This window comes from Clarias gariepinus, chromosome 13, assembly GCF_024256425.1.
Source record: "Clarias gariepinus isolate MV-2021 ecotype Netherlands chromosome 13, CGAR_prim_01v2, whole genome shotgun sequence".
Classification (NCBI taxonomy): Eukaryota; Metazoa; Chordata; class Actinopteri; order Siluriformes; family Clariidae; genus Clarias; species Clarias gariepinus.
This window is the reverse complement of record NC_071112.1, coordinates 13908044-13927577: the sequence shown is the minus strand read 5'-3', so window position 1 is coordinate 13927577 and position 19534 is coordinate 13908044. Positions and strand designations below refer to the sequence as shown.

The 19534-nt window shown below is 39.6% G+C and overlaps 2 protein-coding genes across 2 annotated transcripts; both read left to right on the top strand.

The window, feature by feature from the left end:
• The first annotated feature begins 1981 nt into the window (after positions 1-1981).
• enpp4 (ectonucleotide pyrophosphatase/phosphodiesterase 4) lies at positions 1982-7492 on the top strand. The gene is made up of 4 exons (XM_053510036.1): positions 1982-2189; positions 2891-3743; positions 5404-5574; positions 5666-7492. Exons 2-4 carry the CDS (start codon positions 2915-2917, stop codon positions 6031-6033), a joined length of 1368 nt encoding a protein of 455 aa, XP_053366011.1. The 5' UTR covers positions 1982-2189; positions 2891-2914; the 3' UTR covers positions 6034-7492.
• A 1994-nt stretch (positions 7493-9486) lies between these two features.
• clic5a (chloride intracellular channel 5a) lies at positions 9487-15226 on the top strand. The gene is made up of 6 exons (XM_053510037.1): positions 9487-9760; positions 12175-12284; positions 12376-12501; positions 12590-12696; positions 12795-12976; positions 13720-15226. Exons 1-6 carry the CDS (start codon positions 9698-9700, stop codon positions 13882-13884), a joined length of 753 nt encoding a protein of 250 aa, XP_053366012.1. The 5' UTR covers positions 9487-9697; the 3' UTR covers positions 13885-15226.
• Positions 15227-19534: the final 4308 nt, after the last annotated feature.

Here is a 19534-nt window from a genome sequence, read left to right as displayed (position 1 = left end):
GACAGTGGAAGGCTTTATGGCTGAGACAGGAAGATATAGACCTGACCATTGGTGACACAGCGGTAGGTTTCTCACCTACTATGTGGAGGTGCGGGTTTGATTCCCAGCCACTGTATGCAGTGACAGTCCCAAGCCCGGATAAAGGGCCCGGACTGTTGTGTCAGAAAGGGCATTTAGTGTAAAACCTGGGCCAAGTTGTTCTGCGGATCTGCTGTGGCAACTACCTTGATGGAAGCAGCCAAAAGATGGACAAATATTACCACAGAGATGTAATAATGCTCAAGAGTGTTACTTTATATTACTGTAAAAGGTTAAAGATTTTACCCACAACTACACCACCTCAAACACACACTCACACAAACAAGCTCTACAGAGAGTGGTGTTGGACAAATGCCAGGAAGACAGTGAAGGAACTGAGCCTTAGCCATAGGACTTAACTGATTGGACTTGTTTAGGTATTTTATTAGGGGGCCTGGAGCCTATCCCAGGAGACTTAGGGTACGACATAGGGTACAAATCCATCACAGGGCACACACACTACAGGTCTTTTGCATATCTTTATACTGTGGGAGGAAACCCACCATGAACGGAGAGAACATGCAAACTCCATGCACACACAGACCCCCAGGCGGGAACAGGGCTAACCACTACACCGCCTTTCTTCTATTACTGCAGGGAAATCAATCTATCTTTCTATCTTCTTATTCTATCTCATCTGATCTTTTTTGTTTAAGTCAGGAAAAGTCGTTTAAGCATTCCCAGCATATCATACTGTGCATGGTTACTCATCAATCATACGACTGACACATTAAACATTTGCTTGAAGAAGACATTCAATGACATTACAGCAGGGGCGTTATGAAATCTTTATCTCCATAAAGCTTTTTAGCAGATGGAAGCATGAAGTGCTCCAAAATCTCCTGATAGCTAGCTGCAGTGACCCTGCCCTTGATAAAACACAGTGGACCAACACCAGCAGCTGACATGGCACCCCAGACCATCACTGACTGTGGGTACTTGACACTGGACTTCAGGCATTTTGGCATTTCCCTCTCCCCAGTCTTCCTCCAGATTCTGGCACCTTGATTTCCGAATGACATGCAAAATTTGCTTTCATCCGAAAAAAGTACTTTGGACCACTGAGCAACAGTCCAGTGCTGCTTCTCTGTAGCCCAGGTCAGGCGCTTCTGCCGCTGTTTCTGGTTCAAAAGTGGCTTGACCTGGGGAATGCGGCACCTGTAGCCCATTTCCTGCACACGCCTGTACACGGTAGCTCTGGATGTTTCTAATCCAGACTCAGTCCACTGCTTCCGCAGGTCCCCCAAGGTCTGGAATCGGTCCTTCTCCACAATCTTCCTCAGGGTCCGGTCACCTCTTCTCGTTGTGCAGCGTAAGGAGCTTTTTTTTTTTTTTTTTAAAGAAAAGTGTAAGTCACTTTAAGTTCTCTAGTGAATCTATCAAAGTCCATCAAAGTAACAACAACAGTTAACGTTAATGCTATTTGTTTTTTTTGTTTGTTTTTGTTTTTTTTACCGCTTTGACGCACATTCATTATAGCAGGACAGGCTATAGTCTGTGAATACGGACTTAAAAATAACAGCAGATTAAACAGCTAAATGTAAAAGTATAAATATGATCCCTGTCAGTTCTGACTTGGCAAACATTAATGATTTGATTCGAGATTTGCACACTAAGACTCAGAAAAAGTGAAATAAAATGATTGCTGTTTAAATGGCATGTGTTTATCCTGTTTTGGAGTCATATGTCCCCACCAATGTCCAGAGCAAATATACGCCCTTGCATTACAGTTATAAAACATATGCAACAATCAACAATATTTTAATCCGGATTGTAAATTACTTGTAAAACGCCACGTTTTTTTGTAAGTGGTGCACCTGCCGATGGGGGGCGGGATCACTGCGGAACTCAAGCTTGCTATTGGCTCATCGAGTGGTCTGTCACGAACACCATTTCGCGGAAGTAAGCGAACCGGTAATACAACACAGTAAAGCTTGTGAGCTGCTCGGTAAAAACATTTAACGTTTGGGTTTGTCATGAAGGAATATGCGCATGTTTTCTTTTAGTTGTACTACAACAACGATAAATATTTTTAACTTGTGCTGGTCATTTTATTGGGAACCTGCTTTGTGCCTTTTTGAACGGCTGAATTGATGAATTCATTCTCTCTGGTACGTCGCTTAAATCTAAAATAATGTCATTTACTTTAATGTGAAGCTGTGATATTATATAAATATAAGCTTAACTATATAAGACCGCTAAGAGTTTACAGCTCTGGCTCGCTTTTTAGCGTTAGCTATTTGTCAAACGGTTTCCCACATGCTTAGCTAGCTGTGTTAAATTCCTGTACGCTGAGAAAGCTCTCTCTCTCTCTCTGTATTTCTTTAAGCATCAGTTAATAGATTAATAACTTTTATAAATCCACCCTAGTTATGACCTAGCAATAGGTTAATCACCTGTTTGTTTAAAAATAACTTTAGACTTGTTGTTTATTGTGGAATGGTAGGCCAAGTCAGCTGGTTTAGCATTATAGCATAAACAAAAAAGAAGAACCTGGGTCAAGTTACTGGTCTTCATAAACTATTAAAGTAGTTAGCTATCTAGCATACATAATGATCGAATTTAATATGCCTAAAAGTCTACATGTTTAACAGAATTTTACATGCAATCAAAGGTGAAAACTAGAGGTCTTAAAAAGGTCAAACAGCTTCAACTATTATCTCTTAGTTGACATTTGTAATAGAGGTAGATTAACTTAAAGTGTAGGACTTCTGGCATCAGACATCTTGTGTTCTTTAAATATTGACTTTTACTCTAAAAGTGACAAAAAAAAACAACAACTGGGTTGATGCACTTCTTCTTTTTTTCACAGTAAGCAGTTGTTCCTGCTGACACAATGCATCTCCAAGCTCTTCTGTGTGTTCTAGCATGTTATGAATCAGCTATCGCTCTGAATACATCGAGTGATGCAAAAGATATAACTCCACTACTGCTTGTATCGTTCGATGGTTTCCGAGCAGACTACCTGGAAAAATACCCGTTACCTAACCTGCAGAAATTTATCTCGGATGGTGTTCTTATTGATGAACTTATCAATGTCTTCACTACTAAAACTTTTCCTAACCATTACAGTCTTGCCACTGGACTGTATGCGGAAAGCCATGGAATTCTGGCAAGTCGCATGCATGACTCGGAGACAAATAAGAATTTTACTATAAAGAATTCTAGCGATCCTTTCTGGTGGAATGAAGCGACACCGATTTGGGTGTCCGTGCAGAATTGGAACTATAGATCTGCAGCGGCAATGTGGCCAGGAACTGACCTGGTTATTCAAAACCGTACCTCTTCATATTTTTTAAAATATAATGCAGACGTCAGATTTAATGAAAGACTGGACAACATAACAAAATGGCTCACTGAAGACAGATTGGTCAAGTTAGCTACGCTCTACTGGGAGGAACCCGATAAGACTGGACACATCTATGGACCAGAAAACAGCACAATGATGGCCAAGGCGCTGAAAGAAGTAGATGATCATGTGGGTTTTCTGATGGACCATCTCAACCAGACAGGACTATGGGGGAAAATTAACGTTATTATTACTAGTGATCATGGCATGGTGCAGTGCTCCCAAGAACGACTTATTAAACTTAATGAGTGTGTCGATTCGAAATACTATGATCTAGTGGACATCACTCCAGTAGCTGCCATTATACCACGCAATGGTGGGTATTTCCCATTACTATAAATGTGTGCTACTTGATGTGTAGTATTTACCATAGTAATTATTAATTGGATGTTTATAACCTCTTGGAGGTGTCAATATCAAAATTATGTTATAGGATTACTGCTTTTGTTTCCTTTCTATAGCCATTCAGGACATGCCTCTAAAGTAAGCATTTCTAAACCTGCAGTGAGGGCAAAAACAAGTAGAATATGCTATGTCTAAAAAGCTACTTACTGAATGGGGAAAAAGGGGATGTGAAACACGTTTGCGGTTATTTTCGCTTTATTCCCACATTATCCAAGTGTCTTTTAGGTTGCCGTGTTGATCAATAGGCTTCAGTAATAAAAACTAATGCATTTTAAGTATTACTAACGTAAAAAAAAAAAAAAAAGCCAGTTTGTCTAAGTCTTTATACTTATTATATACACATTTATTATCTGTACCTGACATACAGTAGACCACACTGCGAACGAGACATTTTGTATCAATTGCAAGGCAAAAGCAAAACATAATTTCTAATTTATGCTATAAGTATAGAGCTGTTAAATCCACCATTTCTTTGTCCGTTTTATGGTATAGAGTATTTCACAAAAGTGATTCACTTTATTATATGTTCTAAAGGGGCAATACTATAGAAATGAACATTGGATTAGAGTAGGCAATGTGCAGCTTGTATAGCACTACAGATAACAATAATTCAACATGCAGACTTTATTGTCTAAATAACTGGCAACAAAAATGAGTGAACATGTCAAAACTGTGTCCAAAGTCCCAATATTTTGTTTGAGCACCATTGTTATCTAGCACGGCCTCAATCCTTCTGTGCATGAAATTCACCAGAGCTGCACATGTTGTTGCTGGCATCCTCTTCCACTCCTCCATAATAATATCACGGAGCTGCTGGATGTTAGACACAAATGGCGCTTTGTTTAGGTCTGGAGACATCATTGGCCACTGAGAAACACATGATCATGAGAATATGTCATGCGACTTGCATGGTTAAAGTTTTACAGATGTTATCACTTTGGGTAATGTATGTTAAGTTATTTTCAGAGAATGGTAAACATTTCAAAGCAGTTTCATTTCAACAGTATTGGCTTTTGAGAAGATATACTAAAATGTTGGCTGAAATTAGAGGGTTGTACTTAATATGGAGAATGGGTGTAGTTCTGTGTTTCTTGTTAGCAATATTGACACCCTGATCCCAGATTTTTTTTTTCTCTAAATTTAGTCATAGCTAGTTCTCACTCATCTCTCTGTGAAGGCACTGCCATATCAAGGTGACGACCTCCAGCCAAGAGGGTGAACACTATTGCATGCTTTCTCTGAGAAGCATGATGCCAGTCAAATGCAGAAGAGATCTAAACTCGGTTTGGGACGGTTTTAACACGCTTAGAGGAAAGCACTATCCACTGCTTTCATTTGCATGAACTGTTAGACACCCATGATTGGCTAGTATTGCTGTGATTGATGTGAGAGTGCAGGTATGCCTTCCCTCCCTCCTGAAAGAGCACACTAGACTTCTGGCTGCCGCATCACCTGGGAATCAAACTCGCGCCTGCGAGCTCAATCCCACTGTATTTTGGGGGGAATTTTACTATTTGATTAACAGATTCATGTGGAATTTTGTTTTTAATTATCCTTATTTTTATTTACAGATGCTGCAGGTCTGTACAAAAACCTCAGCAACTGCAATGTGCACATGAAAGCTTACATGAAAAACGCAATACCTGACAAGCTGCACTACAGTCACAATAAACGCATTCAGCCCATCATCCTGTTAGCAGATGAAGGTTGGACAATTGTTCAGCAGGGTAACCTTCCTCGATGTAAGTGGTGTATTAATCAAGTGAGATGACTACTTGGCTGTAATATTCTTGAGTTATTTTAACATTGATCCTCTACTATATCGTTTAACAGTGGGCGATCATGGATATGATAACTCTCTGACCAGCATGCACCCCTTCCTGGCAGCCCAGGGCCCTGATTTTCGGAAAGGCTACCGAATGAAAACTGCCAACAGCGTGGACCTCTACCCACTCATGTGCAACCTCCTGGGCATCCCAGAGATGCCTAATAATGGCAGTTTTAGCAACATTCGCTGTGTGCTGCTCCGAGAGAAGTGCTCAGACCTGGCAGCAGTGCTAGGCATTGTCATTGGTGCCCTCATAGTGCTCACCACCATCACCCTCCTCTTCAGACTGCTAAAGAACAGGGAGCACTCCACGTCACGGCCATTCGCACGTTTAGAGCTTGAGGAGGAGGATGATGAGCCTTTACTTGAATAAGGCTGGATTGGTTTAAGTGCATGCAACATGTTTGTGCAAAAAATAAAGAAAGAAACAAACGGCAAAAATAGGAAAAAATTAAGCAATTATAGTAGAGGGTCTCTGCTTCCGTAGGAAAATTTTTCCTATATATGCCTTTAGATATCCAAAGAATAGGACTGCTATTTATTTAAGCAATAGTTTAAATAAGCAACTTCCTTAAAAACAAATTCCAGCTTACCTATTTTTTTTCTGGTTTAAAAATATTATTAAAAATAGAAATACATTCAGATGTTTGAGATGACAACTCCATATAATGATGTTAATATATAGTTATTTTTCTGTATAAAGAACTTGCAAATATAATAATATCAGGTCTTATAATTTACATAATATGGCATTGAGCACTTCTGTTATTTCTAACAGCTATTTTGGGGCACATTCCATTAAAAACTATAGTAAACTAAGCTATACAGGAAGACATGTTATCAGGTATGCTCAAGTGCAATGTTTAGTTCATCTCACTGGAAATCCACAGAGACTGTGCATATTTTGCCGAGCCTCAGAGGTTTAAAGAACTTTCTAATCCCTGGCATAGCACCAGGAACTTAATCACTCCAGTTACTGAGTTATCTACACTGTATATTTATTTCCTTTGTGGTTTATGCTTCGTTATGAGCATATGAATGTTTATTTCGTCCTCCTACTAAGTAAATATTGATGTTTATATTTGCTTTTAAAGAAAATTCTATTTTTCTATTTTGATAGTGTATAAGTGCAGGCTGTTTAGTGGTTTGAAAAAGAAATTACAACATTAAGTGATAATTTAAATGAGTTTTTTTTTTAAGATATATAATGTGTTTGTTGCACTCAGATGTTTGTCGGTGGTAAGAAAGGTTTAAGGGCTGGCTCAGTGTTTTCTTGAAGTCTTCCTTTAAAGGCATTTGTACTGTGGAACTATGCAAGGGAATTATTGATGGGTTGGACTGATACCTTGATGAAACTCTTGTGGAGCTGTGTGTGTTTAAGTTTTTTATTTTAATAGATTTTCTTCCTTGTATAATATTAAGTGGTCTTTTAGGGCAGCTTAAATTTATGCTAAATGTAAAGTGGTAAAATATTGACTACCTTGTAAGTGGCTTACCTGATCTTAACCACTAGAGGTCACTTTGTCTGTCTTATAATGTAGCTAACAGTTACGTGTAAATCTCACACATCAGGTAAAGCTTTCATGGAATTATCTTTTGTCTTAAAATAATGTTTTTTTTTTTTAATAAAGTTAATGAGTAACTGGTACATTTAACGTTTATTTTAGTTACATAGTTTAAAAGTAAATTAAGTTAAGTTGCATGTGTATGTGGATAAATTTGCAGCTCTGAAGATCTGATTTAAGTTAATTATCTTTCTCATACAAATGATCTCCTTCAGTAACTTACTGTGCCTTTGCTGTGTTAAATAAAATCCAGTCATGCAACGATTAGATTCTTGTTTACATAGAGATTACTTTGTGTTTCAGGAGGAATTTTTAAATCATAAGTCCTAAGTAAAGGCCTAGGTGCTAGCTTGGTGTGTGTGTTTGGTGTAAGTTAAGGGTTGAGCAAGCATCTATATTTAGAGAGTGGAATGTCCAGCTCATTTTTCCTGACTCATTATGTTTAGTGTATGCTGCACTTTCCTACAGGTTAACATATTTACCATAACTACTAATCAGTTTTATCCAAATGTATAATGTTAACTTGTTAAGTTTTCTTTCATGCTTTTAATTTAGCCAGTTTTGTACACAAGTGTCAACAAAATGGACGTCTTAACTATAAAACATTTTTCTGTTGTGAAATTGCATATTCCTTCTTACAGCACATGGTTATAGAGGACATTTATTATAATAGTGCTATCTGGTATCACATCGATGACAATGGATTCCCTTTTGACTGTGGTTCCTTTCAATGTTTCTTCTTTACATCATCACCGGAAAACTCCTTCTCCTCCTTACCACTGCCAGCTTTGGCTTCCTCATTAGGGACAGATAAATACATTTAATGGATAAATTTATATTTTTCATACAAAAAAATCTGAATTATTATTTTCATAAAACTGAGAGTTCAGCTGATACTTACCTTTTGTCTCATACAAGGAGCGCTCGAAAGCTGCAGGTGTAGGTGTAAAGCTGATTCACAATTACATTTAAACAAAAATAATCAATACAAGCCATTGCACATAAAGATCAACCATAAAATAAGCATGTTTCCTTGAAACTAAAACATTTCTTTGCAACCAAACTCTGCTGTTGGATCAGACTAAAGGCAGGATTTAAACACACCAAAGGATTTGGCTTAAGAGAGGAAGTTACAGTATGTACAGTAAATTGCAAAGAGATTGTGAAAAGGTGATGTTCTGGTAGCTACTTGATGTTATCGGAAAAAAAAGGTGTTTTTTTTTTAAATATGTAGAAAACTTTAAATGACATGCTCTATAAAGATGCTAACTAGGCAAGACAATACTTAGTGGTGTACACTATCATGTATCATATTTCATATACGATCCACGTGTTCAACCAAAAATCTTCAAGCACAGTATGGTGATGCACACCTAGCCACAGTAAAACATTTAAATGGTGCAAATGTTTTAAAGAAGGCCATATGTCCATGAATGACGAGCCTGGCTGGTGATGTTGCGGAACATGAGCACCACTCGCCCAAGAACTCGGCTGGGGGTTATTGCCACATCCCTGTATGTTACTGACCTTGTATTAACCAATTTCCAGATGTTTGGACCATTAAAGAAGTTCCTGGGAGGCCAGAATTTCAGACGTGAATCAGACAGTCTGACTATAGCTCTTGTGTGAGTGAGAAAAGTTTTTCTACCTTGATGGTATCCAAGCACCAGTAAAACGCTGGGATAAGTTCATTAGTTTTAGCAGGGGATTATATACAGTAGAGAAATGAGGGAATTTTCTCTCATAACTGTTTTGGTATTCTATATGATCAAAAGTCCCGGTTTAACTTGAAGGCACTTTGTAGATTACAGAACATGCCCACTGTTAGCGCAGAATAGATCACTAGGTTACTGAAACTGTTTATCAGATCAGCTTACATTGCTACATTGTATTATTTCAAGCATCATAATCTTTCAATCACCATCATTTATCATCTATGATGTACCACGTCCTTTAATAATTGTCAAGCATGACTCATTGTCCTGGATCATGAGCACTCCGTCTGGATTTTTACACCGACTGAACTAGGACATCTCTTTCCTGCGCTCCCAGAGTGACTCAGTCACTGACTTCTTTTTTTGCAGGAGAGGCTGAAAAGTGATTGATCGCTGGCAGGACATAAAGGCCAGAGAGCGAGTGTGTGTGTGTGTGTGGAGGGAGTATAGGTGATACAGGAGCAGACATTTAGAGCTCCTCCCTCTCCACTTTGCTGGCTATTTTTGGCCTGAGTGTGACAGTGAGAGCATACTGTACCCCTGACAGCTGGGCCCAGGGGCCAAAATCAAAACAACGCTGCACCTCATGCACTTGTTGCCTGAACAAGACCACCACTAAAACCAGCTGGAGGTACGGTAAGGACAGTAAGGAGATTCCTTGGTGAGTGAGCTTTTTGCCCTGCTTACGGGCCATCACACCCTGAGGTTAGTGGCACGGTGGCGTGAGGGAACATTAATAAAGCTTCCAAGCTTCAAAATGACCGACTTGGTCTCTTCGAACGAAGAGGATAAGGATCCTGACATTGAGTTGTTTGTAAAGGTAAGGATGCGCGGCATGTAAGTATTTATCTTCTTAATATTCTTTCCACTTTAGCTATCATGTAAAAGCTCCTCATATACTCAGTATTTTGACACATGCATGCTGCGTAGAGTTCGCTTAGAGTCCTGAAGTGCTGAGCTGCAATGGACAGGTGTCTCAGTTGCACTCTCGCTGCCCAGGAGGCACACTCCTTCCTGAATTATTTCTGCCTTCCTATCAGCACTGCAACGCTCTAATTCCTCAGTGGGAGTGTTCCACTCGGCTAAATCAGATCAGCGCTATTGTTCATGGCTTCCTCCATGGAGCACAGAGAACACTGTGATAGTCAATGCATCTAATATCAGTTCAGCTGCATCATCAGGTGAAGTACCTTAAGTTCTGTCAGTATTTCTTTCTTGTGATTGCTGGAGAAGTTTGTCATTATCTATGTAGCAAGGTGAGGAGCCACACATCTGTGATATCAGCATGGGGATAAACTGGGTCTTATGAAAGCTTTAGGCACCTTATCGCATTAGATCAATATATTTTCTGAAAGATAAAAAACTTTGAATCCTCTCCGTAGCCCTTTGAAATCTAAGCTCTCTACATGTAGCGAAGAGGTGATAAAACAGAATCAATTGAAAGGGGTTAGGATGAAGTCAAGCTCAAGGTTCTGTTGACAAGTCAGACTCGAACCCTTTGGGTCCAGGGCTAATGAGGCAGGTAATGGAATTTCCATCAATAATTTAGCTGGGGTTGGGATCCTGTGACTGGCTCAGTTTTCCAGCCCAGTTCAATGCTGCTATTGGATAGCATGAGTGCTTCATTTCAGATATGGATTGTGATTGTTTGCTTGTTTGTTTCATATGATTGACCTGATATCAGGATTAAATGCCCGGACAAAAGGACCCACATGATTCACGCAACTGCGCATGTCACTCATGCGTGTAATAATCTTGAGTCCGGCCCCGTGACACTGACTCACACATTGGGTTGTTGTGTTTTGGGTTCACACTCATGTTTTTTTCAAGAGGCTTTATAAATGGCCCTGAATAGTTTTAAAGAGGGGCAGGGTTTCAACAATACAAGTTGGAAATGTAATGAAGAAATTAATTATGTTGTTTAACAACTTTATTTATGTCATAAATACATAAATATAACAATTATACTGGTCTGAGCGACAAAAAAAAGTGGTTCATGGTTAGGATCTACTTGTCTTATTAGAGGGAAGGGTAACTACAAATCAATACACAGTTACTGTATCCTGATTAACTTTACACTCTTATGCTGCCAAGATTTCAGAAGCAGCTCAATTAGCTTTCACTCACTCGTCATCTATATCACTTTATTCTGTATTCAGGGTTGTGGGGGGGCCTGGAGTCCAGGCCAGGAGACAGTGCATTAGCCTAACCTGCAGGTCTTGGATTGTGGGAGGAAACCGGAGTACCCGGAGGAAACCCACCAGGCACAGGGAGAATATGCAAACTCCATGCACACAGAGAGGGAATTAAGCCTGGCCGGGAATCGAACCCGGACTGGAGGTGCAAGGCAACAAGGCTAACTACTTCACCACCGTGCCACCTCAATTAACTTTCAGGAAATGCTATATTTTGCTTGCACCTGAAACAATGTATACTGTCATAGCATGGCTCCACAAGACCTCTGGGAGTGTTCTGTGGTGTGTGGCACCAGGACATGTGAGCGGATCCTTTGGGTGCTGTGGGTTTTGGGTTGGGGCCTCCATGGATTGGATTTGTTTTCCCAGCTTATTCCATCTGTGCTTGATCAGATTGGGATTTGGGGAGTTTGAAGGGAAAGTTAACCCAGTTAACCTGCTGGGTCCCCCGTGTGTGGCAGACTGTGGTACACTGGGTGTTCTGGTGCCTTTCCATCATGACCAGAATAGATTTTTTTTGTGATTTGTGCTGCTTTGATTTTTCTGTGGGATCAGCCCAGATGTGCTGGCTTTTTGTGCCCTGTGAATGATGGGTTTGTCTCGCGTGCCCATTATAAGGTCACCAGTTTACAGGTATTTGGTTGGGGATTAATGTTGTTCAGTTGTTCATGCTATGGCTGATTTGTGTTGTCGGCTGTATGATGCCAGTAAAGCTGAATTTAATCAAACTTATCATTTCTATTTTATTAAGAGTGGTCTCTTCCAGGATGACCCCACACCCATCCTGATTGATTTAATGAGGGTGAAAAGGATCTTGTGCTCTGGCATTCTTTGTTCATTCCTTCTTCAGTTGTATACTGAAAAGTCAAACAGTACTAAGTGGGCTGGAAGAAGGCAGTCTTAGAAGAAGCACAAAAATGTCTTTGCACTTCATTTTTATTAAACAAACATTTTAACTTGGTTACCACAGTAAGTGCTATAAATATTGAGTCTCATTAGTAGATGTTGACTTTTGTTCTAATGGATTGTTTCACTTCAGGCAGGCAGTGATGGGGAGAGCATTGGGAACTGTCCCTTCTCACAAAGACTTTTTATGATCTTATGGCTGAAAGGGGTGGTGTTCAATGTTACCACTGTTGACCTGAAAAGGTAATAATAGGATTCATAAACATGGGTATAAATTGGGTGGTATAATGTCTGAGAGTTCATTTCTAATCTATTGATTGGCATTGCTCCTCAGGAAACCACCAGATCTACATAATCTTGCACCTGGAACTCACCCACCGTTTCTCACCTTCAATGGAGAGGTGCGGACTGATGTTAACAAGATCGAGGAGTACCTAGAGGAGAAACTAGCTCCTCCGAAGTATGCAGCTGTTGTTTTTTTGTTGCATTTTTTATTTTCTAGCACATGCAATTTCAATGTTGTCTCATAGCATCGCATTTCTCTCAAGGTACCCGAAACTAGCGGCAAAAAACAGGGAATCGAATACAGCAGGAAATGACATCTTCGCTAAGTTTTCAGCGTACATAAAGAACACCAACACTGAAGCTAACACAAGTGGGTGGCACAATTTATTGTTGTACATTAGATATGTCAAAGATCCTCCCAGTTCAGTCAGTCCTTTTCAGACCAATAGAGATCTTTTCACCTTGCAGGTCTACAGCGAGGGTTACTGAAGGCTTTGAAGAAACTAGATGATTTTCTTAACTCTCCTTTACCTGAGGAAATTGATGTGGATAGCATGGAAGAGGAGAAGTGCTCCACTCGTAAATACCTCGACGGCAATGAATTAACACTAGCAGACTGCAACCTTCTCCCTAAACTTCATGTCGTCAAGGTAAGCCCTGTGATTTGATCAAAAGACAGGAATAACATTTTATTATTCTAAATATTATATTTACTTATCCGCCATAACTTTAAAACCATTAACATTAAAACCACCCAGTGTTTGGATTCCCCTTGTGCTGCCAGGGTCGCTCTGGTACTAGACACAGGTCTCTGGCACCAGGAAATTTGCAGTGATCCTTTGGGTGCTGTAGGTTGGGGCCTTAATCGATCGTAATTGTTTTATTTTTAATTGTTTTTATAATCCCATTAGTGCTTCATTGGATTGGAATCATGGAAGATTTTTACCTGCCAGGCTTCGTGCACAGTGGACTGTGGTGCACTGGGTGTTTTGGTCGTCATCATCTATACCACTTTATCCTGTACTCAGGGTCACGGGGGGCCTGGAGCCTATCCCAGGAAACTTAGGGCATGAGGAGGGGTACATCCTGGACAGGGTGCCAATCTATCTCAGGGCACACACACACACACACAAACACACACACACACACACACACACACTACGTGCAATTTGGAAACGCCAATTAGCTCTATCTGCGACTCTTCCATTTGATCGGGCAAAAAAGGCCAGCCTGTGGTCCCTGTGGGCATGGGTGAGCTTTGGGTGCCCATAATTCTATCACCAGTTTACTGGTACTGTATATAGATGGTGATCAATTTTGGATCGGGAGTGTTGATGTTATGGCTGATGTGTGTGTGTGTAGATTTTCCAATGAAGACTTTTCTCATTTTAAGGTTGCTTCTAAGAAATACCGTAACTTTGAGATACCATCAGAGTACAGTGGAGTGTGGCGCTATCTACAGAATGCCTATGCACGGGACGAGTTTACCAACACGTGTGCTGCTGACAGAGAGATCGAACTGGCCTATCAGGATGTAGCCAGACGTCTGGGCAAGTGAAACCTGGCTGAAGAGTATAGTTCATTTTTACTGACAAACTGCAGTGAGCGGTTACATGCTTTCATATATCACATTAATATGTTTAATACATTTGATAAACTAAACATAACATCAATATTTTTTTAATGAATTTTTGTGTTAGCAACTGTATTTTGTGTGTTGCCTTGAGGACTCCATATTGGATCGCTCCTATAAATGCCCTAGATAGACTGTTGCCTGGTCTGATGCTGCCTGTGTACATTTTGCATGTCGTTGCCATTTGCTTCAAATGGCATGACTCTGTCTAATCAGCAACTCTGTAATGGGCTTGAGAAAAGACTGTGCCACTGAAATCATTCTATTGAAATCTCTGCAGCCTTCATTTTCCTGAAATGCACAAGGCAGCATGTTTCATTTGCTTCTACGTTATAATATATAATAATTATACTTTATATAATCAATTCACCAGAGGTAAATAAACCTGCAGTGTTCTCCAGAATCCAGCTGAAATATGGACAAATTATGCACAGTCAACGTTTTGCAATTCAACTTAATCCTGCACTGAATCTTTTACATTTATGACCTTGTCATTATCTTTGGTCAAAAGGTCTACTGTTGTGCAATCTGGTTCCTTCTGGATTTTGTGATATGCTTAACATGCAACCACAGGTGGCTTCAAGCTTATTTGTTGTAAAACCGCTATAGACTTAACTGTGTGAATAACTGTATGTGCTGACACTTTATGTTCATTTTAGTACAGTATCACATTTTTAAAAATGAAAGCCGCAAGCATTATTAATTCCCTGTACTCCATATTACGATTAATGCAGAGGGTATTATATTCTTACACGTCTTAGTTATGCAAACAACGCCATCTTGTGATGAAGCAGTAGAAGTAAAAAAAAATAATAAAAATTTACATTACACTACTGGCACACAGGGTCCACCATAGTGCAGAAATTTGTATACTCTATAAGACAAAATTGAGAAAGCTAAGAAATATAAAGCACAATTTATCAGACATTCTTTCATTATCATCACAATTAACAAATGTAGAATAAATTAAATCTTGACCAGTTTTGCAATCATGTACCCTCAAATGTACCAATTTTGCTTCACTGCTCCATTTTATTCACCCAAACTATTTTATGTGATTCCACATTGCATGTAAGTCAAATGAAATATTGACATTGTATTATTATTATTATTATTATTATTAAAGTATATATATATATATATTAAAGTATATATAAATATAACTGTTCACGTTCAATGTTACAAATTATTTGTTAATGAACTTTTGGATAGATCTTGCATATTTCTGTCCTCTGCTATATGCCACAGTGCTTGTACTGACATTTCTTCTATTGGCAAATAAATGTATTTTTTTATAATGCTGTTTTGCATTGTATACATTATTATATGGTGTGCATAAATTCTGAATACTGTTCTGGATACAATCTGAAGAATCCATTGAACACACACTTGTTATCGTGTATTTGCACATGTCCCATAGCAATCCATTTTGTTTTCATTAGCATCATCATTTTCCAGTATGTATATAATAATATTTAGCCTAATATCTTTTCATTTTCTCATTTAATAAGTAAGCAAAATATTTTTGACAAAAACAACCTGTGACTGGCCAGTGTATAAAAATTCTCCGTCACACCATTAGATTTTCCTGCTTTCAGTGTCAGGCGTATTTGACAGCAGAATAACACACGCTGCAGTGTAATATGTGTAGAGATCAGACTGATGGAGTTCTGGGTGAAACTAGAGAGGTGTACCACAGCTGCGACTGCAGTGGCCTGGGGCTGCTTGGCCTCCTGGGCTTTAATTAATGCACTTCCTGTGGAGGAAGCCCTTTCACCAGCTCAGGTCTGTCCAGCATGTTTCTTTTACTGGAAATTCAAAACATCTGCATATATGTCTGCAATCTTTCTTTATCCGCTGGTGGTATGGGAGGCTGTCAAACATGCACCTCACTCCTTCCTTGATTACTTAAGCAAGCTTTTGTGACATTCAGGATGATAAACTGTCTTGCCTTGAGCACATGGGTCCTGACATCCAGTTTGTTACACCACATATATATCATGTCCCTTTAGGCTCTCGCTGGAACACAATGAAGAGAGACACATCAGTAATATGTCTGTGATGTGATGTCTTCTGTTTCTGCTATTCCGAATTGCGCTTGATGGCTGACCTGGAACCGGAAGTGGTGGAAGCCCTTACACAGGTTATAATCATCTAAACTCTGGCATTAAATTGTTTAGTCAATGATCTAACCATTATAGTATCTTATTATTTGCGAGTAAAAATGCAAAAAAGAATGAAAAAAAGTGAAATAACACAAACTTTTTTTTCAAATACATTAGAAATTATATTTGTCACTTTTGTCATCAGCTAAAAACAGCAAGCATTACAATGTAATATAATGCTCGTATGCTAATATTTAATACATAAATAATTTCATTTATATGCAAAGATACTGTAGCTACAGCACAGTAGATCCACCTTTATCAGCAATAACCTGAAGTAATCGTTGCCTGTATGACTTTATCAGCCTCTCACATGGTTGTGGAGGAATTTTGGCCCATTCTTCTTTACAACATTGCTTCAGTTCATTGTAGTTTTGGGGCATTCGTTCATACACAGCTCTGGACTTCAACTACAATAGGTCATTCCAAAACCAGTGGCTGCAAAACAAGACCCACATCATCAACCTTCCCTTGCCATGCTTGACACGGGGTATAATGTGTTTCTACTGAAATACTGTTTGGGTATCACCAAGCATGGTGTTGGGTATTAGGGACAAGCAACTGCACTTTGATTACATTAATCAGTCACAACACTTTTGAACAAGTTGTACTTGTTTAGTCTTCTTCTAATTGTGCTGTCATGGAAGATTCAGCTGATGATCAATTTAATGAAGGGCTGATGATTAGCAGCAGCTGCCTGCAACTTACGCTCTTAAATGCTGTGGAAGCTGTAAGGGGTATTCCGTATTGTGCATTGAAGCAGTATGGGTAATTAGGTCCTGTATAGAAAAAAATAATAATACTTAAACCTGATATGATCCAACAATTTTTGTTATGGTTTCACACAAAAAGACAACTTACTAACTTTTCAACATCACTATATCATTTAGATGGATGATTTCTGGTTTCTGCTAAAATTTACATTTTTATGACACTGGATAAGGGTTGTTGTTGTTGTTGTTTAAACTACACAAAACATACATTTCTTTCATTTGTTCCTTTCCAAATTTTGCACTTTAATGGGATATTATGGCTCTATCCTTTCAATGTCAAATAATGTATTAATTGGTAAACAACCCTACTGGCTTATTATTGTTTTGAGATATTTATTAGCATAATTTCTTCTTGTTAATGTTCATCTCTATACATTTGTGCGTCTGTATTTATTATAGAGCTTCCCCACAGCTTGCATGGTGTGAAAATGAAAGAGGCCACTGACTAGCAGTTCTCACTTCCCACATGATTTAACTTATACCGAAGTGGCAATTACATTTTCATAGCTCTAAAAACCAATCCACATGCACGGTAATGTAAAGCAGAGCCCGAGCCACAGACAGTGCCAAAGGGCCTTGCACAAGGCATGCTAGTTCACCACAAGCAGGCTCAAGTCCCCGACATCAGAGGCTTTTTGGACAGTCGAGTCAGTCCTTGATCGAGAGAACCTGCAGTTCAGTTAAGGTTTTTTCAAAAACAAGCGCTTGCTTCATCCTTATAATTATAGGTTAATACACAGAGCTGGATTTGAGCAGCGCAGCACAGTAATATCTTCTGAGATCTTGTTGGATTTGTTACTGAGAGCTGGTTGTGCATCACTGACACTGCCTACACACTAAATAATACCAAATGTTTCAGCTCGTCCCTATTTCAAACAGCAGTGTAATTGTGGGTATAGATCGGTCAGATCCCGATTTAGACTTCAGTGCTGTCCGTCTGCACCTCATGAAAAGATTCGAGCGGTTCCACGTTTTATGGTGGAAAATTAGACGTGTTCATGCCGAGGGTGTATGTGATGGCGTTCAGCATTGTTTGCTTTGGTAAGAATACTTTGTGTCCTGCGCCAAGCTAACTTTTAGGAACGTTCAGGGGCAGCATATAGCTTTTCTTCATGTACAGTATGTCAACTTTCCATCCTACAGTGCACTCATTTCAGCATACTTTCAACTCTATTTAAATTTGTTTTGCAGATGTCATTCTGGTGATTATATTAATGGTGATAATGTAATTTTTTTGTTTTTTTTTATCTATAGCAAATATTTGTTTTTCGGAACCCCCCCGAAACCACACTTGTATTTAGAGTGCATTTGGAGTCACCTGATAGTTGCATACATACATTATGTGAAACAACGCTCAAGTGAACGCAACAAGCTTTTCACTAACTCATGCTAAATCACACATATGCTTTGTAAACTGACGAATGGTTCTTTCATGGCTGTACCATGATGTGCTTTGAGGAAAGGGCCAGTGTTGACGTCAGGCCAACCATGGAGTGCAGTGGACCATGACAGATTGAGAGGGTGAGTCCGACATTCTGTAAAATTGTCACTCTGTGACACATGCGTTTGTTTAGCTTTTGGCGCTCCATTGCTTCCACTGAGGTGTCAGAAGAGGGTCTTTCTTCTGTTTTGCACATCTTTTTTTTTCCCTCCCTTTGCTTTCAAATCTTAGGGGAAAGTAATGATGTGCCGAGATCTCTAAGCAGGAATGCATTTTGTATTAATAAGATGATGGGCATTAAGATATAGTACTGGGGTCTTCCCAAACCATGCAGGAATCCAGCTTGCATCAAGGCTCAGTTCCCTGGTTGCCCTCCTTGAAACGGCACCCTAATGATCAGTCCATATTTAAAAGTAAAGCACCAAGCCAAATGCCTTCCACAACAAGGCTAAATGCGCCGCATAGTATTTTGACATCCCGCAAAACACTGAATCCCTGAGAGAGCATTATTTCTAGAATCTAAAACCAACCACCCACCATGGAGAGACTGATTGCATGTGTATACATGGCACAAAGCTTAGATTATGATTTCTGCTTGTGCATCAGAATGCTGCCTTGCCATGGTTTCCATGGGCCACTGCCACCCACTCTCTCTGACTCAGAACAACGCTTGTGGATATGATGGAGTTTCCGTTCGCTGGCATTCTTCCTTCTGCTCTTGGCTCCTCTGGTCGGCCGACTGGCTTCGGGCCATGCCAGGTCTGGGGTAGACTGCAATGAACGAGAGAGCTCTGAGGACATCGCTGGACTCTTTCATCACCTTTTCACAAACGGATCTTAATATTTAGAATCAGGCTCACATATACTGTCATTTTCTTGTTTGTCCAAATTTCATTCATCCTCTGAGGGTGTGTGGTGTAAACAAGTTTTATATACACCAATCAGTCAGAATGTTAAAGCCATCTGTCTAATAGTGAGAAGGTCCTGCGTGTGCCGTCAAAACAGCTCTGACACTCAGGCATGGACTCCACAGGACCTCTGAAGGTGTGCTGTGCTATCTGGCACTAAGGAATTAGCAGCAGATTCTTTAAGGCAACGTCTATCATGGATCAAACTAGTTTGTCAAGCACATTCCACAGATGCTTGCTCGGACTGACATCTGGGGAATTTGGTGTCCATGTCAACACCTCGAACTC